The 26,033-nt window shown below is 35.5% G+C and overlaps 1 protein-coding gene across 1 annotated transcript in view; it reads left to right on the top strand.

Moving 5' to 3' along the window:
- LOC122400313 (thrombospondin type-1 domain-containing protein 4-like) overlaps positions 1–26,033 on the top strand; it is a 49,573-nt gene that overhangs the window by 5,772 nt on the left and 17,768 nt on the right. Inside the window, exon 2 of the mRNA XM_043401707.1 lies at positions 8,351–8,650. Within this exon, the coding sequence (XP_043257642.1) occupies positions 8,609–8,650 (42 nt within the window). The 5' untranslated portion in view covers positions 8,351–8,608. The remainder of the gene's footprint in view (positions 1–8,350; positions 8,651–26,033) is intronic.

Here is a 26,033-nt window from a genome sequence, read left to right as displayed (position 1 = left end):
ATTTTCAACACTGATTAAAACATATTGACTAAACCAAAATATAAAATGGTTATTTCAAGGAATAGAAAGACCATGAGCTCCAATAAATTGTTAAAAGTAGTTCGTGGGAGGAAAGGGTTAAGAACCACTGTTCCGTGTTACAAGTTGCGTTCATTCAGACTCAAAAGTTCAACGATTTCCCGTGTCCAAGTTAATTCCCTTTCGAGTTTAGCACGCAGTCGACTAACAATAATTTAAAAGTAGCGACCGATTACGTTTAATTAGGAGTGCAATAATTTCGCTTTCTTATTACTCTGTTGGTCCGTAAATATCTTGTTACATTCATTCGTTGCGATCGCAGATGTGCAATCGCGTTCCGTGCGATTCCAGCACGGCAAAATGCACACGTGGACCGATCCTACGCTCGTAACCAGTCCCATAATTTGTCGAATTGGAGCGGCGCTATGGCAGTCGGCGGCAAATACGCCGGATAAACAATCGATTAACAGAGAGATAATGTAACATTCTTAATTGAGATCGATCTACTGGAACCAACGACGTGGCGCCAAAGTGGTAAACCGTTCCCTAGAATTTCAAACGGAACTTTCGATCGCCTGGTCGATTCAGAATCGAAACGACCGCGGAATGCACCGACGGCAGAAAAATATTCACGGCGCACTTTCAGCGAATAATTCTGTGTAGGAGCGATTACGTTCGACAGGTCGACGCACGACTAATATAGATTCCCGTCCAACGCTCACTAACAACTGGAGCATGAAAGCATTATGTGCGTGCGTATACGTACACGAGCCGATGGCTTCTCTAATATCTAATTTCCTTCGTGTCGCGTTATGAGCCGTTTCTCACGATGCGAAAGCATCTCGATCGAGCATCGATTTCGAGCCAGCCACCGCCATTTTTCCACGTCGAACGTTGCAGGCCTTTTTTACTGCACATTTTATTCGATAAATGCGATTCTGTTGCTCGAAACAAAATAAATAAGAATTTGTTGTTAGGAATCAAGAAAATATTCCTTGTTATCTTCCAGCAGTAAATGTTAGAATAGATCGAAAGAATCAATTGCTGTCACTTAAACGACCAATTCTGGCAATATTTTAGTGTTTTCTTTTGTTTGGTTATCAAAACTATAGCCGTTTCTTTTTATTTGTAATTATTATCTTTAATTTTGAAAACAATACTGCGACCCTCCAAAATTTTTAATTTATAAATTCGATGACTTAAGAAGAATGTTTTGGCTGGTATTTCTAGCACCTCTGAAATGTGTTTAATTGAATTGGCAGTTGACCAAATACAATCATTATAAACAATTACTGTCCCCATAATTAAAGATCGAACTCATGTTTTAATCAAATTCAACAATACTTTTATGATGTTTCTATAAATGAAAATGATATATTGTAATGCTATAAACATTGTACAATATATATTAAAAATTATGTCAGGACACAAAATGGAATATAATAGAACAAAACTAATTCTATAGAAATCATGTAATTCAGTTGTCAAAACATTTTGAAATATATTTGATTTCTTCAATTTCGTTAAAAATAGAACTTAATAATACTGTTCCTTTCTGATTTTGAATTCTATGTATGAAGTTACCTAAAAACAAATAATATTTGTTTGAAATATTATGCATAGAACTGATATAAAAATTTAATTTTTATAATTTTCTTATGTGAACACTATTAGTCCCCAATTAATTTTTTTTTTCTTGATCCTTAATAAGAAAGTTTTATTTATGAGATACACATGCCTCTAATTCAGCTGTATTTATTCCCTGGTGCATTGACAGTTTATTATCGAAGAAAATATATAGTTCGAATGAAACACTTCCTTCTCGAACTAAATCTCAATTATGTATAAGAATATCTTTGTTAAGTAGTTCGAACTATCCAAGAATTTTTGACAAAAAACATTTGTATCTTTCCCGAGAAAATTGAAATATTTGTTTTAATTATAGAACTTCAGGTTAGAAAAGCCGCAACCAGAACAAAAAGCATTTGTAGACTTAGGTTTGTATCTCATTTTTTTTGTCGTTGCAATGAGAAGAATACGTTCTTAAAGCTGAACGTTTTATTTTAGGATCACCGTGTATATTGGGAGAGCACCGTCCTCTTGTTGACTCTGTAAGATTAACTGTGCAGGATTAATCATTCACATTCGCTTTTAGAATTGAAAAGGATTGACAAAATAAATTGTCCTCCATCTCATACAGTTTCTACGACTATGTTTCAAGAAAAAAATTCAAGAAAAACTTTTTTTCCCATTCAAAGTAAAAAGTATATAATTTTTCTAAAACTTATTTTACTCGATCAAGATAGTTTCTTCAAAAATAAGTACCCTTTTTCATTAATAAAAATGTCATTGATCCGAGCGTACAAGTTGCCAAATTGTCATATTTATATAGTTTATTAGAAGTTTCTTTTCGAGTCATCTGCTGTTAAATTCTGTTTCATAAATATTGTTTTACATATCAGGACCATAATCCTTTGGCTATCGTTCGACTGGTTCGTTCTTCGATTTGTACCCCCGAAATAAACTCGAAACGAGTTAAGGTATACTTTAAAGCTCGACGATCCGAGAGAAATCATGACTAACCGAAAAGAAGCAGGGGACAGTAATTTGCTGATAGTGCAGGCTGCGCTTCGTTCAGAAAAAATGGGGACGCGATTTAAAAATAGTAGGAGTCCCGACGTCTACCTGGAGGGGCATTGAAAATATTATCCAAACCACTGGATATATTTTCGCGTCGAAATGCATTCGTTTCTACAGGAATCAGAAATAGTAGATTTTTAAAACGGCCCTAAAAATACCGGTCGATTTCCTAAGAAACGGCCATTTCATCTTCGCGATGACTGTAACAATGTATTTTTACCGTCGTCGCGCGTTTACATAAATTATCAGCCCGCTCTAATAAATATTGTAACAAACGGCACGCTCTTGCCGTATAAATTGAACGAAGATTTATGCCACGGAGCCTGTTTTCGCGTCCTTGTCAGAAATTTAACTTTACCGAACGTGGCCCATAACAGCAAATAAATGATCGCGCGTAAGCGTAAATTACGCGCAAAGAATATTGGTAATATCCACGTCTTATATATATTGGCTTCGAGGAGCGATCTCAATTTTAGTTATTCACGCGAATGTTACTTATCACTGTACTCCAAACATAAGTGTTCTTACATCCGTTCCAAACAATCGCGCTTACATGTTGTAATTTTCGTTTGTTAGCTTTATACGCAATCTCCGCGGTCGACAAACATAACCCATTTATGCCTTGCATTTTCTACATAGTCCACCTTCGAAAGATATTCATAGAAAATTTTCTTTCGTCGAAAATGACTCAGCGCCGCGTTTACGCGTACAGCGAGTCTTTGTGCGTAAGATAATCGTTATTGTTTACGCCTACTTTACGAGTCTGTCTCGATATCGAGATTTTTTACTTTGTCCATAAATTAACACCCTCGATTATTTATTCGTGTGTATCAGCATGAATCACTTACCGATTCTTCCGTTTAATAAATATTATCGAAATGATACGTTGCGGGTATATTGGCTAAGCGTTCGCGAAACTAGCCGTGGACCTCGCTTGTTTCGTTGAAAGTAGCCTGTAATTTGCGCTAAACGTATCGATCATTCTTGTCGGCACCCTGTTTCATTAACCAATTTTAGAGAAAGAAACCTGCACCGCTCGTTCATCGAGGAAAAGTGTGCCACCGCGTGTGGAACGGGAGCGACGAAAAATCGGGAAAGTTCGATTTATTAAACAGCCTGATGTATTAGAGCGTACACGTCAAAATCAGTTTCGTTCTAGGACCAATTTGCAGTTACCTATCGCGCGATGTATAATTATTTTACAACAGTCAAAAATATTTAAAAGGCTATTACTCAATCGTACCCGGTGAAAACCAGTTATTGCACCACCGTATCGCGAAGAAACATATGTAAAATTCAAAACGGGACAATAAATTTCACAGATACAAGGAAAATATTTATTCGTTAAACAGCATGAAGACGTCGAAAAGAAATTCTTTTTAATAACACCATTTCAGTATTTTTAAGATTTTTGCAAAGATAAAATGGTCAACTTTTATTTTGTTCCAATTATATTTTTTTTTGAAGAAATACATGCGTTCTTTTATGAAAAAAGGATTTTGTTTGAAACTGTTTATATTAAAACGAGACAATAAATTTCACAGATACAAGGAAAATATTTATTCGTGAAACAGCATGAAGACGTCGAAAAGAAATTCTTTTTAATAACACCATTTCAGGATTTTTAAGATTTTTGCAAAGATAAAATGGTCAATTTTTATTTTGTTCCAATTATATTATTTTTTGAAGAAATACATGCGTTCTAGTGGTACTTTCATGAAAGAAAGGAGTTTCTTTGAAACTGTTTATGGGGGATTATTTTAGAATTTTTATAATTGTAACAAAAGTTCCATGGGATCAGTGATTTTAGATTCATTAAATAAATAGAATTTTTTGTCTATTATAAACTGTAGCTAATAGTTTTATAAACAGTATTAGACAAAATAGCGAACTTATTTACTCTTTCAAAACATTGTATTATACACTCATAACTCAGAAAGTGTATAATATAATGTTTACAATTAGTCATGAAAATAGTCGAACTATATTGCAATAAAGTAATTAATGCAAAGACTGTTTACTTCTTTGAATTTATAAAAATCGATAAAAATGTATAAAAACTTATTACCATTTATAAAGCTACAAGTTTTACTATATTTTCAAGTTATAAAGATCGAATAATTCTTGCCAAATATATGAAACATAGCTCGAAAGTACCATTTCGATTTTTATTATTATTTATAATCTGGTAGAATAGATACTGTTGACGATACGTACGAAATATTGGCTGTAATTACTTCATAGTTTTAAAGATATAACTAATTAAAGTTAGATAGGATAGCGATGTTCTATGAATATAGATGTCTGGTTGTGGAAGTCGAGACAGCAAAGTGACATGTTGCGTGGCTTGTAAATCAGAAGTTCAGCGATCGAATCCCGGTTAAATATCGCTGAACTTCCGATTCACGAGTCACGCAACATGTCACTTTGCCGTCGTGGCTTCTACGACCGCATCTATATTCATAAAACATTGCTAGGTATCTGGCTATAATTAATTATACGTGTTTAAAACTATCCAATAACTATTAACGTTCCACATTTATTATTATAAATATGCACTCTTTCATTTCACCAAATATGAATTGTATAAAAACAGTTACTTTAAAAGTTTGAAGAAATTTAAAAGAAATTTGTTGAAAGAATATAAATTTCTAAATTTTTTGGTAACAGAATAATGATTGTTTAAGACAGAAAATTTTTTCGGTTTCTCATAATATATTTTCGATTGCATTCAACCAATACGTTTCAGTTTATGTTCTATCATTGGCAATAATAAAATTTGTGGTTCAAATCACTGATAAAAAATATCAACGACGTTAGTATAATTGTTACGAGTAACCAAAACAAGTTTCCTTCGTCCTTAATAGTTATTTGTAAAATTTGCTTTATTTTGGCCCTGATAGGGTCCTTGATAATTATAATTTTTAAATGAATTCTGTTCAATCTATCCTCACATACCAATCACGCTCTAATCTAAGAATTCTATCTAAATTTTTCTATACCTTCACAACCATTAAACCTCATGTTCCTTTTCCCACGTGTCTACCAAATCTGGAAACATTCGAATTCTATTTCAAATAACATGTTACTTTATTTCACCATCGTTACATACTTGAAACACATTTATCTTGTTTCGCGAAATAACTTTGAGAACAGTAATTTTATATTTGAAATAGCGAAGTATTAAAATGCAGTTAGAAATAACCGACGTATCTCAAGAATTTGCTGTTATGAAATCTTTCAATAGGTGAAAGTACACATTTTTTTGCATCGTTAAAATGATAAAATAGCGGTCGAATAAAACGAGACACTAGTACCTATATCAAATATATTTCATCGACGTTTTTGATCAACTATACGTATTTATAATTTCAAATCGTCAATGAATTATACAGGGTGTTCAGCCACCCCTGGGGAAAAATTTAATGGAGCATTCTAGAGGCCAAAATAAGACGGAAATCAAGAATACCAATTTGTTGATGGAGGCTCCGTTAAAAAGTTATTAATGTTTAAAGATCCGCCCGAACTGAATTTTTTTCTCGAAAATGCGCAGGTTTTCGGGAGTATGTCTGTTCACCAAAAATGATTGTAATCGACCTCTGCAACTAAAAATAATTTTTCCAGAACGATTTGAAATTTTTTTTTCGCCCCAAAATTTAGGCACCTTTCTGAATTTTTTCTTTGATAATGCGTAGGTTTACGGGGTATATTTGTTCACCAAAAATGATTGTAATCGACCTCTGCAACTAAAAATAATTTTTCCAGAACGATTTGAAATTTTTTTTTTCGCCCAAAAATTTAGGCCGATCTGTCGATTTTTCTTAAAAATTCGTTTTCCATTTTTAATAAATTTGGTTGGCGCTGTACAGAAAAATTGTTTAATACTTTTTTATAGGTATCCATGAGCTCTACTTCGGAAAAAAATTTCAATCAAATTCATTCGCTATTGTAGGAGTTATGGTCGTTTGAATATTGGGCCATTTTTATGGGGTTTTTGTCATTTTATGGGGTGAAGAAACAACTTTTCGAATATTTTTACAGTTTCTACATATTCTTCATCAAAATACGCATTGTTTGCCGCTTGAAAAATTAAAATCCCCCAACCCGTTCAGAAGTTATTACATTTTAAAGGTTCCCATGAAATTTCGGGGGTGCATTCATTAGATTTTCGGTCAGGAATTTTTTTCTCGAAAATGCGTAGGATTTCGGGGGCATGTGTAATGATAAAAAATAATTGTAATCGACCTTTACAACCGAAAATAATTTTTTCAGAATGATTTGAAATTTTTTAGTAACTTTTTAACGAAGCCTCAATCGACAAATTAGTATCCTTGATTTTCGTCTTATTTTGACCTCTAGAATCCATTAATTCGTTACGTAAATAATAACATTTTGTTTAGAATACAACAATTTAAGAATTTACATATTTTCACCTTTTCCTACATTTCTGAGAAACTTTTTATTACAAATTCAATGTGTTCATAAAAATTAGGTTATAAAACAGCTCCATAGCTGTACAAGTTTCTTAACGCGGCGAACAAAGTCGTTAAACAAAATGAAAGAATTATAGAATTATACCTTCCTTCGACTAATTTTAAGAGCGAACGAGTAAAGCGCAGACACGTGAAACGTATGTTTCCTTAGCCCCGGGTGAAAAGAGTTTTTTAATGTATCTTAGCATGCTCTGTTTCGATGGACGTTTTAAGAGCAACGGAAGGCAAAGGTGACTGAAATCGCACGATATTTTCTGGGACACCCTAATAATTATACAGACCGTTGTCTCGCGGCAGTGTTCCGGGGCTCCATTTTATCTGGCCTCGCGACGCCGTTACCACCGTTCGTGTAAATAATTTCCTTATCTCCGCTATCCTTCTATCCGGGTCTAGTACGATCGTTGATCACAATTTAGATATCACCCGGGAAATTCCTCCGCGTCTTTGGAATCCCGTACAAGGTAACACGAGGAACAGTAAATAATACCGCGAACACCGGTGGAAAAAATTAGATAGGAAAGTCTCTTGGCGCGAGATAGAGGACTAAAGCGTCGCGTGGGTAATCGTAGAAATCCGCGATCACGAAAAAAAGAAAAACGAAAAAGTTTTGGTATCTTTTCGCGCTTACGGTCGTATATTTCACGCGGCGCCTTGTAAATTCAACTTTCGCGGATTCTTCACCTTTAAATAGGATAAGTAAGAGGCCATAAATTGTATTGTTTGCAGTGTCTTATCCTGCTTTGCAAAGAAGAGACAGAGTTCTTCTACCTATTAGAACGAACACGATTCGTACAGCTGTTTGCTTCGAGCGTGGAATTTTGGAAGGGCTTAACCGCGTACGAAAACTGACTCATTTAGCGTGTTATTTTTAATTTGAAATTACAGTCGTATAAATCTTGCGTGTTTGTGATCTGGTAAGGATGATTTAACGTGTAATTGTATGTTAGGAATGTTGTAGTTTCTATTGTGATTGCAGATTCAAACAAAATTCTTTGCCGTCGTTTCATAGATTTTTACACGATATTTGAGTGATTTGAAATATCTTGTTTTTCTACGAAAAGGAAGCCATTTTTAATATGAACGCGAAGAAAGCTTGTAAACGTTGCAACGACAGGAAACGATGGAGAAGGAAATTTCCGGGTATCATTTAATTTTCAGGTTCGAATCCCGAATTTTATCGGTCCTAATTTTGTTTAAAGATACACTTCGGGAAGAGACGCACGAAGAAGAAGAAAGTGTGAGTGAAATGTGGGATCGTGGCTTTGATGACAGTCGAAGAAACTAAAATAGAACCGAAAACCATGATGCAATGCAAAACGACTGTCTGAGATCGTGCTCGAGAGAATGATGAAGAATTTTTCGCGAACTCGCCGAGAAGCTCGCCGAGAAGAAGAGAATTAACGAAGTTATCGAAGATGACGCTTGGGTTCTAAAGCGGCGCACGAACGTTCTCCAAGATGGATCGAGCTGTCCTGTTCGTTCTATTGATATCTTTAACGGTAAGATTTCAATAATATCAATATTATCATTACGACAATGTACCCCAAAGTGGAATAAAATTTAAAGAAATACAATATATGGATATTTTGGAAATTGGAAACTTATGTTCCATTGATCACTTTTGTACCATAAAAATGTTTGAAGCTTCGAGATACGATCCAATAAAATTTTAAAATAACAAATTTCAGATTTCTAGTTTCAAACTATAGAAAACTAATTAAAGTTTAAAAATTTATTTTTGAAAACAAATATATACACGTCAGTTTGACGGATGTGGTAGAATTAGGTACGCATTCAATGGCTGATTGCGTTATAGACGAACCGTTTACTAACGATTTAGTGTTCTGTTAAGACACTAGTGGGCCGGTTTTGATTTGGTTCTAACTTCAATGCCAAACTCGTAGATCAAATTAATGTGCAGTCGTTCGAACGTACGCTGTATGCGAACGAAGAAAAAATGAGTAACTGTAAAGCGGCCTCTTTGAAGCTGAATTCAAAGGACACGCTTCTTTAACACGAGCAATACGTCATCGATTTTCTAAAGATCTTTCGTAAGCGCGTGTTTTGTAACTGAAGAACAACCACTCGCCTGGAACGTTTCGATTTGAAGAAATAATCTTCTGCGTTAGACGTCGAATCTGCGATAACGCTTAATAAATAATTCTCAATAATTTGTTTATTTACAAACGTCCGATGCTGATGGATTCCAGAAAAGAAGAAACGGGTGACTTTAGAAGAAATCAATCTTCTAGTGCTTTACCGTGTAATCTGTAATGCTTATCCTGTTTTAAAATTAGCCTTCTAGAGATATACTCTAATTTGGCGCCTTATCTGGACACATTTGTCGTTCACGAGCAATTTTTTAATAATTTCTCAAGCTTCTATGAATTCAATTTTATCCTCGCAAAGTTTTCTGGATATCTTTGTGATTTTAAGAAAATTCAACAATAAATAATCGACAATAAATCGTATAATTAATTTTGAATTCCTCTCTTACGTCAATTATTTTAAAATAATTTATAACTCATCATTAATATTTAAATTCTTCTTCGACTCTTAACACGATAAGAGATCACTTCACGAATAAATATAAATTCCTTTTACAAAATTAAAGAAAAAATACCTTGTATTAGTTTTTCTTAAGTCAATATACTATTATTTTTATATTTAATTACTAGGTCAATTTAACCCTCAGTATCTATAGAATCAATACTTTTTTAGACAATCTTGCTTTTTAATATCTATAAATCGAATTAATTTTCTACAAAAATCAAAATGTATACATGTAAACAAGATTATTTCACATCCTGATCCAATTTTCCATAACGTTGGAAATTCGAGCGATTTCGATGGCACCCAAACTGTCTAACGCCCAAGGAAGAAATTACGAAGGGTGCTATCGTTCGTGTCGCATACGAATATTATAATTTATACGCTCCACAAAAATGGTTGTCCCGCGTCGTCATCCAAAGTGATTCGTTGAAAGACAAATTACAGGATATCTGGCGCCTCGTGGTTCAAGCCAGTTCAGGCGTTCGTTCTCAGCACATGCTGAAAAGCACGGACGTTGGAGAGCCATCTTTTTTCTTTTTTTTTCTTCCCCTTTCGCTTCTTCTTCTTTTTCGATCTTTCGTGGTTGTTTTCTTTTTTCGTCGCGCGAGAAAACCGAGAGAGCCGTGGAGAAGCGTCTCGCTCTTGGCAGCTTACCACCACGGGCCAATAAAAAGTATTACACGGCCGTGTCTCCTTCGTGTCACGATGATAAGAAACTCTTTTTGGGAGCATCTCTTTATCCGTGCGTGTCACTAAAATTCGTCGAAAGCGTGTCGGTGTATTTTTTCCTGACACCGTCGAGTAGGAGTTCCTCTCGAGTTTCTTCTTTCAAGTTTCGAGTACTGGTACTGCACCATTTACGCTTAGAGCCCGATACTTGAACCCTGTCCTGCTTGTAAATGTATGCAACGAAAAGTACAACCTCGATCCTTCTTGTCCGCCTCGTAATTTATTGTTACAGCAGGTATTTAAGAAGTACACGTATCGGATTGTTTAAGAACTTCGCTCGGATATATCACGCCATTTTGTATTTGTGGGGGAACATAATGAACGACAGAAGTAACTGTGATAAGCCATGGTACTGTTTTATAAGCTCTTTTTGCGATATTGAAACGCATTCTTTATGAATTACACCGGTTTTCCATGTCTAAGATGTCCTCAACATTTGTTCAAATTATAGCGTGAAACGTAGAAATATTCGATAATTTGTTATTCTACAATATTTTAAATTAAAAGCGTTATTTACAATTTTACAAGTATTAGGGTTCTTCAATTTTAAACAATATTGCAACACGTTCAAAGTGCCGGTCACCGGTGACCACCATGACAGTCAACGTGTGAAGTTTAAATAAAATTTCGAAGTGAAATAAAATTGAATAAAACACAAGTGAATGTTATTATTACTAAATTTATATTATAATATATAATCATCCGGAATTTTTCAAGGATGTTTTCTACGGAGTAAAATTCGGAGAAAATGGAGATTCGATCAAATGAAAATCGACAAAAACAAATCTAGAGGGCGACAGATCGTGGAATAATCCTGTTCTGTAACCTTCTTCCAGCTGCCAAGTAATTTCTTTGCTTCTGACACACTGGAGCACATGATTCTTATATCAATAACCATTTACATTCTTCAGCGATGATTCATTAAGTGAAATTTGTCAGATTCAAAAACCAGTGCAAACAAACCTAACGAGAGACAGACTATTTCATTATCCTTCCCTAGAACCATTTATTAGCTTCTGGATAATTGTTGTATTTTCGGAATTTTATAACACGCGATTCTTTATTTATAACTCTATTTAACTTTACTGATAATTGTACAAATTCCTCAACGATGCTTCGTTAAATAAGTGAAATTCTGAGCAATTAGAAATTTACCAGAGCACAATAAGTACAATTAGAGCCACTGCTCCATTAATTTTTAATTTTAATTCATAATTAAGGAGAAAAAATAATTCTAAAATAATATTGAGAATAAAATTCAGTAAAACGCGATAAAATATTATTATTACTAAACAATATTATTTTCTTGGTCGCTCGACATATTGAAGAGAATCTAAATCTTTATGTTTAATAAATAGCACTGTTTATGAGAGAGCTATTTTCTTCATTTTGTTTTCGAGTTGCAAAAAAATTACAGAATTTAATAATAATTAGTACAAGTCTTAAAAACCTTCCTTCGACAATTTGCTTGACCATTTACATTGCTTCGGGTCCATTTCTCTATTCATCGAAGACCGTATATTGTTGGAATTAATATTACGGAGCAATTAACTGTTCGAGTACTAGGAACGGGTGGTAAAATGAATTCGAAGTGCCACGGGACGCGTTCAGCAAATCGTCGCTGCGTGTTCGTTAAATTCAGCGATGTTTTCACCGTCGAGCAGCTAATGAATCGTCGGCCATATTCGTTATTAGTTTAATCAGGGTTATTATTACCATTTTCACCGCCTAACGAGGTCCCAGTGGCCGCGAAAGATTAGTCGTCGTCGTACTCCTTAATGAACGCCTGTGTTTTAAAATTACGATGGACACGAAGTGTACGACCCGTCCCGTTTAAACCGGTTTTTTTTCGTGTCCATTAGTAACTATGACGAACAAAATGATGATAGCGAAAATGTACATTGGCGAAACGGGCCTTGGTTTCGCGCAAACCGCAGATAAATCTCGAACAACAAAGTAGTATGAATCAGAAACGGCCCGTGGACCGTGTTACACGTAAAAGGAATTCCGGCGATAAAATAAACCATGAAAAAAAAAAGTCAACAATGTTTTCTGCGGAGGCGATGAGTTGTCAGCGTTGCAAAAACAAAAGGTGTCATGACGTTCGCGGCGAGGAGGAAAATAAAAAGTCGGAGCAACGGAATCATTGTACCGATCTGACCAAAAATGGCGACAGGCTCGTCGAGGCTGTTTATTGCCTGCATCCACCACTCCCTCGTTAATTGTCATAAAATTACATGCTTCTACTGTCAATCAAACCTGTCACTATTAAGTGCTTTCTGCTTATTTTAGAATCCCAAGGTTTTTTATTCATTCATTAACGGGGAAAAAACACTTTAATGCAGAAAGATGTAATATGTGAGGAACAACAAAATAAAAATTATACAAGGAAAATTTTGTAAAGCGATTAATGAATAGTTTTAGTAAAAGAAATCAGAAGTCCTTTGTTTAGGAATAAATGAAATTTAGGTTCGGGTCAAAATGGACCCAGACTCCACTTCGAAGGTTAACAAATTGCAGAAAGTGGTATTGTATAATTCTCATAGAAACATATAATTTTCAGTTTTTATTTTTTGGTATAGTTTGTATTTTTTTAAAAAAAAAGAACATATTTGAAAACACTTTGAGTCTCAATACCACCCCTGATATAATTACCTATAAATAGTAGTACCACGAGCGATCTGAACTTAAAAGGCTCTTATTTACATAAGTTTCATTCCATTAAGAGCATAAATCATAGTTGTTATCGCGATGATCGAAACACTGGTATTCGTTAGTATGAAAATACTGCAATACTGAGAACGATCGATCGTTAGAAAAAAAAGTTAGTCGGACACTACCCCGTTTGACAAGCAAACGAGACGTTGTTTTATTAACACGATTCAAATGTCGCTCGTAAATTGCGTCGTTTAATTGTGGCGAACGAACGACGACGATTTTTTTCTTTCCGCGGATGAGCAGAAACCCGTCCGCGATGTCCAAGGTCTATCTAGGAAGTTCCATATTGCGTGGAACGCATTCCTGTGGTTAAATGTTGCGAGTAACGCGTATTCTTAGACCGGTCAGATAGCACATTAGAACAGATTCGAGCGTGTGTAGATTCCCGCCGCTTTTAAGTGTTGCAGGAAGCAGCCACGGTCCCAGCTTTCATCCTTGATCCAAATTCAACGACCAAATCGCGTTCTCGTGTCTTTCTTTTCAGGCTTTCAGGCTCCGTTCATCAATCACGCGAATTGATAGCCATTGTCATATTGTCCGAGTTATTGCTTAAGGTTGTCAACGATCAGCCAGTTATGATTCAACGATTCTTGATACGAGAATGTTTCACGGTATAGAACTCATTCTTCGGTTAGACAAATACGAGAGAGGGCATTCACGCCAAACTTAATGTTTTTCGATGATTAATTGCTGAAAAATTGTACTTTAAGCATGTGTAAAACATGTGTTTATAACTAGGACCATTTCTATAAACCATATTGACGCTATAGAAACGTGAAATGTTTTATTTGTCTGTATACAAGAACGGAAGAAAATTAATAACGTGTGAACGTGGAACTGTCACGGATGAATATGAAAGTGATAATTTGTAACATAAAATAGCTTCGAAATACAAACAAAATGGGTTGTAATACAAAATATTGAATTACTGTAAAATCTCGAGTATAATATACACGACTTTTATTCATTTTTTATTCGACAGTGAAACGCGTGTGTGTATTATATTCGCGTACAAAAGGTATGCCACTTTCAATGTTGAACAAACGCACATACAGCTGCGAAACATTGTTGAAAGACGCGTCTATAACTCAACGAGGCTTCCACAAATATTGTGTTTTCAATAATCTTGATGCGTGAGGACGAACAAGCGTCGTTAGATAAAAATGGTGATGGCAAAATTTATTACGACGGCACCAATAACAATGGCATTGACTCGACAGCGCCACATGAACTTCTTAATAGTGTCAGTGACGACGAGTAATATTTAACTGTTACGCATAATTGTTTGCTTTTTATTCAAAGTCTTAGTTTTGTTAATAAATGATTGATGCAATTTTAAATAATATCCTGATAAATTACGAGTAATTACAAACATGTCTTCTGGCAAATAATTCATTCATCGTACTTCATTATTTTATATTACAATCTATACTTTTTTTAAATATAATTCTTTTATTTAGGCTTGTAACATATCTATTTTAGTTCTTTGAGGAAGAATGAGAAAATTCGTCTGTATTATTAGAAATTAAAAATGTAGTCTCATCACCATACGTTTACATATGTCGATAAAATTTCCAGCTGTTCTAACACAGCCTTGAAATAACCGTTGATCAAATGTATTAAATTCTACACATATGTAGAACATGATACTTTTAAATATTGCTTACTGCAAGCAAATATGGATTAAGGCGGAGGATGAGGAAATTATCCCTTCGATTACTAAAATAAATTTTTGCTACTCTTCTCTTTTAAAAATACATAAAACAATTCCTGTGCTCTATTTCACCAAATTCTGTGTAAGGTATACTTTGTTCAAACGAATTATAATTTTCCTCTCTTTTAATATAGTTTCTTTTAAAAGTCATTTATTAAATCAATTGTTGGACTCGTATGTGGTTGTTTAAATACATAAAGAACAATATATTCCTAAATAAAGAGTTTCCTATATTGTTAAATTTATTCTGTCTTTTGTATACAGACAAATAAATAATTCTAAATAAAGATAGGTACGAAAATGAGCGATACAAATACTTTTATAGGTAGTTAGAGATCTATGTCCAGTACTACATATAATAATATGTAGGCAGTGTTACTTTAATTATTTCGTAGACGTTATCGGTAAGATCGAACAGTAGGAAGTGGTAACCACTAAAACCTATTACGCGCTATCGAAAAAGGAGAACCGACGGCCATATTCGACGCTGACAAGTTGAAGGAACTCATCCGCGAACAGAGGTGGTGCTCAGCGTGTGAGATGATAGTTTGATAGATTGAATTAAAAATACAGAGTATCTTTCACCGTGGACAAGTTACGCGTGATCTATCCAGGAAGTTATGCCTCCTGCAGTATTTCCTCGTTTTCGTGTCACGCGCCAAACGCGTGTTCTTGGGCGAAAGCATTGTAATAAATTACAAATGCTCCGTACCTTCCTGCAAAATGGTTTCCTTGCGAAGGTCCCTTCTCATTTATCATTTAAAATAAGCATTCCATTCCAACGTCTTTATAGCTCTATAACGAGGTAAACATATGTATTTTGAATTGTAATGTCAAACTCTAACAGACGCCATATTTTTGAGTCACTTTTTTTACGTCCCATTAAATTTCTTTAAAATTTTAGCTAATTTCCTTTGACGGGTACTGTCAATTTGGTATACAATATTAAACTCCAATTTTTATGACAATGAAACTTGTAGGTTAAATTTCTTTTATGTTGTACCTAAACTTTATTCGCTTATAAAGAATACAAATTTGTTCGTTTTGTGTTTGATTAAGAAATATGTTAATAGATTTTAATTTCTCAACAAATATCCTATACAATATCAAACTCCAATTTTTATTAGAACGAAACTTCTCTGTTAAATTTCTTTTATGGTGTACCTAAACTTTATTCGCTTATAAAGAATACAAATTTTAGATTCGTTTCTAAATTTGCTATTGATTGGGAAATTCGTTAATATGTTCTAATTTACGAACGAAACAATAACGAAAGTTAGTATACAAATAAATTAGGAATTTGTATTTATTATTGGTGAATAAAATTTGTTCAACTCTGGTCTCAATTAAGTCTTCTTCCACCTTGCGTAATCAATTTTCTCTTACGCGCGCTTGCTCGACTGTCAGTAGGAAGATACTTATTCATGGACCATCAGTTTCGTGTCTCGTTTCTTCTTCTGCGTCATGACACACGGTTAGTGCAGGGTCATGATCGCGCAGGTTGCAATCACTATACTTTCGTTTCACGTCGACCAACCGTCACGTGCGGTTCAAGTATCCATCGGAGGCTTTCCCTCTGTTTCTTTCTCATTTTTCAATGATCGGTTAATCGTTAATCTCTTCATTAAAAAACAAATATTTTTAAATATATATTTCTCCTTCTTTTTCTGTTCCTAATTGCCATGCTGAAAATTATACTGAATTTCAATATAATCCCCAGTTACAAACTGCATATATAGAATTTAATCTAATTGTATCGAATTTCTTTGTACATAATTCGGAATAAAGATTTTAATAAAATAGTACACAGTTAAAGAATCGTTACAATAAATCTAAGAATTTTACTATGCTATAATTAGAAATTGCATATATAGAATTTAATCTAATTATATCGAATTTCTTTGTGCATAACTCAGAATTTTAATACGCAATCACATAATCCAAACATTGCAAAACTAAGAGTCGATAAAATAAATAGAACTCATTCTTGCGTTACGAAATCGACATATTTAATATACTAGTATAATAAACAAAAATTCTAATAATATCTCCAACATATTTCAAAGTCAACCGAGACACGAACTACTGATCCATAAATTTAGAAACTCCAGTTTGAAAACATATAAAAAATAATAATAATAATTGTACTCTAGGGGGTGGTCGAAGGGTTTCCTCTGTCGAGGAGGTCAGTGGAAAGTTCGAAGCACGCGAACCACGACGTTAACGAATCCGATCCGTCGCAGCCAGCGTTCGCAAAAATTCTTAAACGTCGGCGGAAAGTAAAATTTCGCGCGTAAAATCGTTCGCCGATGTTACGGCGAACGTTCGTAGAACCGTTTCACGGTTTCGCGGAATTCTGTCCCTCTTTTCACGCCTCTCAACCTGTTCCCCGGTGCCGGATATAATTGCCTTTCCACAGATAAGACCGGATTCCGCGGCGTCGAATTCGAAATGCTTTTTCACGGTGGTCCGACAAGGCGAAGCGCGTCGAGAGGCGCGTCTAACTCGCGCCTCGTCGGCGATCCATCTGCCCCGCGTGAGCAATGAGACCCGAGGCGGCCTGCAACCTGCTCCCTCGATCGTTGGCGCCGGTTACACGTACCGCTCGTAATGCGCATGATGAGAAAGGGATGAGCCGCAAAAGCAGAACCGATAGTTCGCGATCAACCGCGGTCACGTGCATCGCGAAATTCTACCGTGACTCTCAAAACTGTTAGACACGATCGAATGGGTCTCTAGAATTTCATAGTACAGCAGGGAATTCATTTTTATAATTTCACTCCAGGAACACACGACCGTTTTTCATTTTAAGAAGTAAATAAATAGTGAAACCACACAACTCCTCGATAAAGATCGAACATTTGCAAGAATTGAATAGATTTTTGGGGATAGCAAAACGACTTCTTTCGGTTTACTACAGCAGGCAAAGGAGCAAGTAACACACACTCGTTTTTCGTTTTAAAAAGCAAATAAGAAATGAATATAGTATGCACAAAAAATGCAATTTTAAATAGGCCCTTAAGGGGACATTTCTCTATGGCAGTAGCGAAATTTGATAATTATGATGAATTTTTTTGAAGCAAATGCTACGTCTAACGTTGTGATCCTTTTTTGTAGTTTATTTAACTATATCTTAGTCATGCATTTACATTTTTTACACACTTTTATGTCATTGTATTCGCTTGCAATAAACACATGTTTAAGATGATCCCAAACCTAACAATTGAAAAGATTCTTTATGTATACCATTATCATCCCTTCATATTTTAACCCCTTGCCTTACAATGACGTATCTGACTCGTCTCAAATTCTTGATCATGAGTCTACTCACTCGTCATCAAGTCTCATATGTTAAAATCAACGCATTTTTCATTCAAGAGATACTCGTAAAATGAATTCTTTTTCGTGGCCATTCCTCGTACGAACAAATTCAAATAAAATTAAATAACATTCGAAAAATTATTTGGAATTAAATCGTACGCAAAGTGGTTAACAAGTGTTCCAATACACCGCTAATAATTCTCTTAATACCCACTTAGTAGCCACCTTTGACTTGTAGTATAACTTTTATTATACTCTACGAGAATTCCATTCTAAATACGTTCAGCTCGCCTCTAAATGAATAGAATTAAGTGCATTTGAATACACAGTCAACCAATATTCCATATACAGTGTGTAAAGGAAATAATATGCACTAAAGTGGTATACGTTTAAACTTTCTTTCGACCGCCACCGGGCATCTGTAGCTTGGCTCGAATAAAGCAAGCAGAGCAAAAAGACGCGAATTCGGTGATCAAAAGCAGACAGGCCGCGTCGAATGCGAACGAACGAATCAGACTTCGTGTCTCTCTGACGACGCGACATCGAGAAGATCGCCCCGATAGCACGTGAGCATCAAAATCGAGTTCGACGTTTATTCTTGGTGCGTTCTTTTCGTGGTCACTAGAGCCGTTTAATCCCCGTTGTCAAGAATTCGGAGCATAATGCCGAACCCGTGGAGCGTTCCTCGTGGAACCGGGATGATTCATTCCTGGCCCTTTCGAAGCCGATTATTAATTAGCCGCTTATCTTAATGACTTCGCGCGCAACTTTCGTTCCATTCTTTTTTTCGAATCTTTAATGTCCTCCCTTGCAATAAAGGCAGTCTTCGTGCGCGAACCGAGTACTTCACGCGTGGAATGATATACAGTTACTCCCACTCGTATTCCCTACACTATAATGGTGATTCACTACGAGTGAAAAGAAACTCGTTTCTTCTGAACTTTTTCCATTTATTTTTACCGTAATGTTGTTTATTATAGTGACTTAACTTTTATTTACCAAGTAATTTTGTTTTTAATTTTAAGTTATGCCCCATTACGAAACCTAAGTATAATATAAACAGCTTTCAATAATGCCAAGTATTAGGTACTTTTATTTTTTATAATATTAACAGGCAAGAAATAGAAGGTATAATATGAACAAATAGTATTACAAATAATGCAACATTTTCTATTATTTAGTAATCTTTTTTCCAAACGGTCACCCATCCCAGAATACTACATTTGACCGCGGCCAACGCAGCTTGACGTCGATGACCGCACGCGAGAACCGTTTTCCATTTTAAATAACATTTATCAGACGTTACATTTGGTAACAAAATACAATAACATAATGTAGATGTTGGATATATTCAATATTTTACAGAAGTTCCTACTCATTTAGTCTAAGCACCCGAGAACCGGTGTTTCGAACGCAGCACGGCCGTCGACACGTTTTCTTTCTAATTTATTCAAACACGAACCTTTAAATATCTCAATGCATAAAAAAATAGATTTATCACAAGGAGCAAGATTTTTGTTTCATTTAGCGAAGCGAATCACCATTATAGTGCACGAATACGAGTGGGAGTGACCGTAGATCATCGAAAAGGAACAGCGTGGAGTTCACAGTCGAAAGTTTCGAGGGTGGTCGCGGTGCCAGAAACAACAAAAGCAGACCAACGCGTTAAAGCGGACTTCGAATGACACGGACGTCATCTATAAATGATTCACCAGTGCTTAACGTGGGAAAATCTATGGTGACCCACTTCGTGGAATCCATTAGCTCGAAAAAACTGAAGATCGATCCTCGTGCAACGCTGGGGCATTTCATCCTCCAACGTAGGACAGAATTTTGTAGATTTTAAATGGTAGTGTCACAGTGCTTGAAAATTCTTACATTCTTCTTTGTAATTAAGCACAACACGATTCATCCTATATTCTGTTTGCCTTTTCTAGCTCCTAATTGATAATATTAATTCTACTATTTGTTTTCTTCATTATTCGTGTATTCCATAAGAATATTTATGTCAAAACTATTCGATATTTTTTAAATGCTTCGTAATACATAGTGTCATAGTGCTTGAAAGTTCTTACATCTCTGTAATTAAGCACAACACGATCCATCCTATATTCTGTTTGCCTTTTCTAGCTCCTAATTGATAATATTAATTCTACTATTTGTTTTCTTCATTATTCACGTATTCCATAAGAATATGTATGACAAAACCATTCGTTATCTTTCTTGCAAATGATCTAACGGTACCAGTTAAGTTTTGATCGAGAAATCATCGTATTTCGACGACCATGATCGCGATGGTTTTCCCGTTTCTATATTTCATCGGTTGGGTCGCTGGTTTCTGCGCGAAACGAATCATATCAAAGACGTTGGTGTATTATCTAGGCCATCCGGAAGGCGCTGTTCACTTGAATCAACTATACACGTGGTGCCCAAAGCGAGCACGAGGTACGCGTGAACGCAGGTTGTTTTATCGCAGTGTAAACACCTGACGTGTGTTCGCGCGGGCCCACTTGTAAACGTAGCGGCGAGAATTATGACTCGGTTATTACAAGTTAACGCGACTTGCGTAATTTAATGCACTTTAACGCCTTCACGGATTTATGCTTCGCAGACGGTTAAAATGTATTTCTATAAAAAAAAAAAAAACTCGCGAAACCAACGACTCTCGGTGAGCACGCGCGCAGATTATACGGGTCACTGTGTCCATCGTTTATGTCACGCTCTATCGTTGCAATAAATTATTCCGTTGTGCTTTCATTTATATATTCTACGGGTCCTGCGAACGTATAGGGTTCTTTCGTTTCAGACCCTTGATCCTCGAACATTTATGACCCCTGCTATTATACTAGGTGTTCGATTTTAATCTGCAAGTACGAATTACTCGTAAACTGTTCGTTGTATAAAATATGGACCAAATAGAGTATTAAGATATTTGTGTTACAAATATTTTGATATCAGAATTATAAGTAGTAGAGTTGCTGTTCATTGTAAGCGAAGCATTGGATAAAAATTTGTCTACTGGCAATTACGACACTTTACAATATTGAAATTAAAATAACTTTCAAGCTTTTTCCGACATAAATAGCCTGTTTTTTTGTAGGAAATAACGAGTTCCATTGAAAGACGTTGCGCAACCAAAGCATTTCCATTAGCACGACCATAAATGCACATCTGCTATTTTTTTTGTTAATGTACTGACATTTCTAGCACATTTTATAACTGTGCGATCGCAAAATGGATCCACGATCGTCGGTTGGCTATGTGATTGCCAGAGAAATCTTTTATTGCAATGTGAGTTGGAAAATTGAACATCGCTGACGCGATTTCTAAACTAGGAAGCTAGTAAGTCGATCGTGATGCTAATTCAAATTTAAATTTAACAAATATCACGTGTTTTCGAGGAAAACAGATTTTCCTTTCCGCGAGAAAGTAACGATGAAAGTGATCGATACATTTTGTTTTGCAAGAATCACGGTGAAATTGTCGGGGATTATTTACGTCTATTTAATGTTTATTGGACGTACTTTCTTCGCGACAGAAACAAGTTTTGAGGAAAATAGTCGAAAAGAATAGGGGAAAAGAGACTAATTGCTCGTGAACTCTTCAACGAGGCTCGGCTATAGTCGGATGAAACTCACTTAGCCACTCAAGGCCACTTCCCTGACCATCCATCACGCCAGATACCAGTACTACTTTTACATCGATGCTATCCAACAAAAACTGTGAAGGTTAGAGACTTTCCTCCACTCGGTCTCCGTTAAAATAGTACAGGTTATGCAAATAAAATGCAGCTTGAAGAGGGGAGCAATGACGCGTCAAAGATTTCATCCATGGACAGCACTATTTCACACCTTGTCAATTTGACCCTCTCTTTGAAACATAGACAGTGCATGTCTGTAAGTTTGCTCAGAAAAATAAAAACTGTCGATTAGTCGAGTAGCAATGTGCAGTATAATGAGGTTAATCCTCAATGGCCTTGGTCTAGTTGATCTTCATACTTTTGATAAATGTGTTAGGCTTGTAGATCCTTTTGTAATATTGGAAAAGGAATGAGTCCCAGTAATTGTTAGATGCAATAAAATTTAACAAAATGATTCCTATTTTGGTCTAAAAAATAAATAAAATTTTATAGCAAATAATACTTCTTAGTAATAAATAAAGAAATCACTCTTCATATAACGTGTTTTAAACATAGATATTTATGTAATTAGCACTAGAAATGTTTGAAATCAGAGATGAAGTATAGAATTAATAATATGCAAATATGCAACCTGTTTTCTTAATATTAAAAATAAGTGTGTCAAGTATTCATTAACTGGGACATGTTTGATTGCTAGATCTACCTTATCTTCGATTGTAAGGACGTTTTCTCTTTGGTATCCCCTTCTAAATAAAGTTTGTCTTTTATTTAGCAACTTTCCCTATAACAGCTACCCTATGTAGATTTGTCGAATTTTTAAGGTACAGCTGCGTAGCAAAGTCTAAAAATACTCAGCCTGGCCTATAATGCATGGGTGCAACTATCAATCAATATTGTCGTTATGTTATATTCACCCATTCTTGAGGTGCAAACGGCTTAAGCCTCATATTCATGTCATTCGTTTTGCTTGAGTAATTACGACACGACCACAGAATCATGCAATAATTCTTTCTCTCGTTATAAAGTTGCAACGCGTTGACTGCATTAAGGAATTTTTTAAGCTTGAAATAAAGTCTAGCAAACTGGAATTTTCAAGGGCTGCTCTAGAAAGGCTAAAATTAGTACACCCATGAGGGGTGCTAGGTAAATTCATACGATTTGTGATAGAAAGCCAACGATAAAAAATAAAATAACCATACAAGCTTTTTTTATTTTCATTCGTATCAAATTTTTCTATTTACTTCTAATTTTAGTTTCATTATTTTTTACGATTGATAGTTCATTTGTTTCATACATTGTCTAACCAAAACGTATGTCTATTTTATAAATAAAAGTTCAAATTTTATAGGCCAATAGAATCCATATTATTTCATACAATTTTCAAAATATTTTAAATTTTCTTTTTTATATAAATTTTAAGATGCCTTAAGTAAGAGCATGTCCCAAAAAATTTATCGTAAAACGGATCAGTAATTTTGTTCGCTCGTAATTCTTTCCATTGTATCTTGAAAGAGGTCGTGTCGCAATTAATTATGTCTGAAATTATTTCGTGTTTAATAACTGTACTTCCGATGTCCTGGATTTCGCATGATCTTAAATACAAAATTCTTAAAAGAGGTGGCAACCATAATCGCCGTTCAAGATGCCCATCTTGGGTCAGTCCTTCGCGATTCACGCCCACCCAGGCGCGTGCGGGGGTGTCGATTCGTAAGGTGCAGAGGTGCAGGAAAACCGTAACGTTTAATTTTGAAACGAATAATTTCAGAAGCGCAAATTTAAAATAACTTCAACGATCGAGAAAAAAAAATTTAATTTCTGCGTTAATGCATTCGTAAATTCATTATTTATCGTTATGGTTTACTTTCACGAATTCGTGTTCTACTATCATTGCTGTTCATTGAAACCTGAAACGATACGATTCTACAATAATTTACACGGGTCAAAATGGACCCAGACTCCGCAGTACGAGGATTAAGCAGACAGTAGGGGTTGACGTGTCACTATTAATCACAAGTTGTTGAAGAAAATTGTACACCCGCTCGAAAAAAACCCTTTAAGCGAATTATCGTCGTCGACGTTTAGTACTAGATCGTTACGTAATTAAGGGATTCCATAAATTTCTTCGTAATTATAATCCAACCGAGTTGTAAATCAAGACGCGACGTCATAAATACAAATCCTAGATAACCATCGATGCGAGATAACGTTAACGTCCGGCACTCCGTATGATACACCCGATCCAGTCGTTAATAATCGAGCGATCCGGGGACCTGTTTCACGTCGTTTGACATTATCGAACGGTAATCGAGAGCCGCGGTAGGGTTCTCATTGTTCACCTCGGCTCGATTTATAAATTCGCTCATGCGATATTCATACAATTAACATCGATCGTTCGCGCGTGTATAAGCAACAAGCAACTTGACATTCATCCCGGGTTAATCCAATCAGAGTGAGGAGTGTCACTTTGGGCGCGGCTTTATATGCACGTTACTGATTAGCTTTTACTGAAAAAAGAAGTGTCGCAGAACGGAACAGCGCTGCGTTCAGCTCTAGCGATTATCAAGCACAAAGGTGCACGCTGTTAGACGACGAATCGAAGATTTTTTATTTGGCTACACTACACTGGGTATATTTTGTACACCCCTGGGCGGCTTTCGTACTTATGTATTTGCTGTTCCAAGTTTACCACGTTGTCTAAGAAAGTGAGAAGTTTATGAAATTATGCTATGCACCCCTGGACCGTTTTCATAATTTTGTATTTCCAATTTCGAATTTACCGTGTTGTCTAGGAAAGTGAGAAGTTTGTGAAACGAATTGCTTATGAGAGACGTTAGGCTACTATTACGAATGGAATGGTTATATCGAGTAATTAAAAGTCGTAATACTTGCAGAGGTAACAGAGCAAGTAGACGAAAAAATATCAATCGAGGTCCTCTTCAAAGTCTTGGTTTATTAAGTATAATAGAATGGAACACGGGGATCTTTTAGGTTTGACGTGGTTTGAGCAAGTTCGAATGCATAAAACAATCTGTAAAAATTCACCGAAGCAAGTAAAATTCGAAAGCTTCAAACAAAGTATAAGAACTTTTTTATTTGACATTAACCCCTTGACGTACAATGACGAGTCTGACTCGTTACTAGTTTCACAATCATAAGGCTACTCACTTGTCATCAAGTCTTGTATATTAAAATCAACACTTTTTTACAATAATGAAGTAATCATAAAATAAATCTCTTTCGTGGTCATTCCTTGTAAAAACAAATTTAAACAAAATTAAAGAGTATACGCTTGAAAAATTATTTGGAATTAAATCGTACGTCAAGGGGTTAATAATGTTAGTATTATATTTTTAGTAAAAGATCGATTGGTGCTCCAAATCTTCGAGTACTTCTTCAGGCTTTAAATAATACCTAAAGTTTATTAATAGCTTTATGAAGGAATTATTATTATTGTGGTAGTTAATTATTAAATGCACAAATACAACGTTGTTACTTTCCATATTATTTGAAAGCTTTCCTAAGACGCTTGACATAATTCATCGCACAAAGAGAAGCAAATTCACGTCTCCAATTAATAGTTATATCTGATTCATCAAACAACCCGGAATCTTTGAAATATACTTGGCAATAATCCATTATACAATTTCCCAGTGACAAATTCGCTGATATCGTTCGAACGGATTGCAGAGGAGCCCGAGAGAAACGTACAGTTTTAGCTAATCGAAAAGGGGTCATCTACCAACAAGATAACGCAAGACCTCGTACATCACTACAGACTAAACGGAAGTTGAAAGAGATGATAGAATCCATTTGCACGATCCACGTGTTCCTCCGGTCAGACCGGGACTCTTGTTCTCGCAAAACAATTTAAACGAAACGAAACAAGCGGAAAGTCTTTGAAAAAGCACCGTCCATTAATCCCTCGTCACCGATAATAACTGGTTACAGCGTAACCATAACATTAAAATTGATACGATGTTAACGATACCAATTAGTTAATTAATTACACGATCGATCTCGATAAATCGATCAACAGTTTCCGCAGTCACCAACGAAGATTCTCGACGTTTCGGTGACCGTGATGCATCCTCGAGTTGCGAAACTACGATACCGAAATAGAATAGAGCATTCAAGAAATCCATCAGTGATTAATCACCCAATCAAACGGTAGTAATAGATACGAAGTTCCAGATCCGACCTGAATCAC

Source organism: Colletes gigas, unplaced genomic scaffold (assembly GCF_013123115.1).
Source record: "Colletes gigas isolate AHSC1104 unplaced genomic scaffold, ASM1312311v1 Colletes_gigas_Sc00017, whole genome shotgun sequence".
Taxonomy (NCBI): Eukaryota; Metazoa; Arthropoda; class Insecta; order Hymenoptera; family Colletidae; genus Colletes; species Colletes gigas.
Note: the sequence above shows the minus strand (reverse complement) of the source record. Positions and strands in the feature narration are given on the sequence as shown.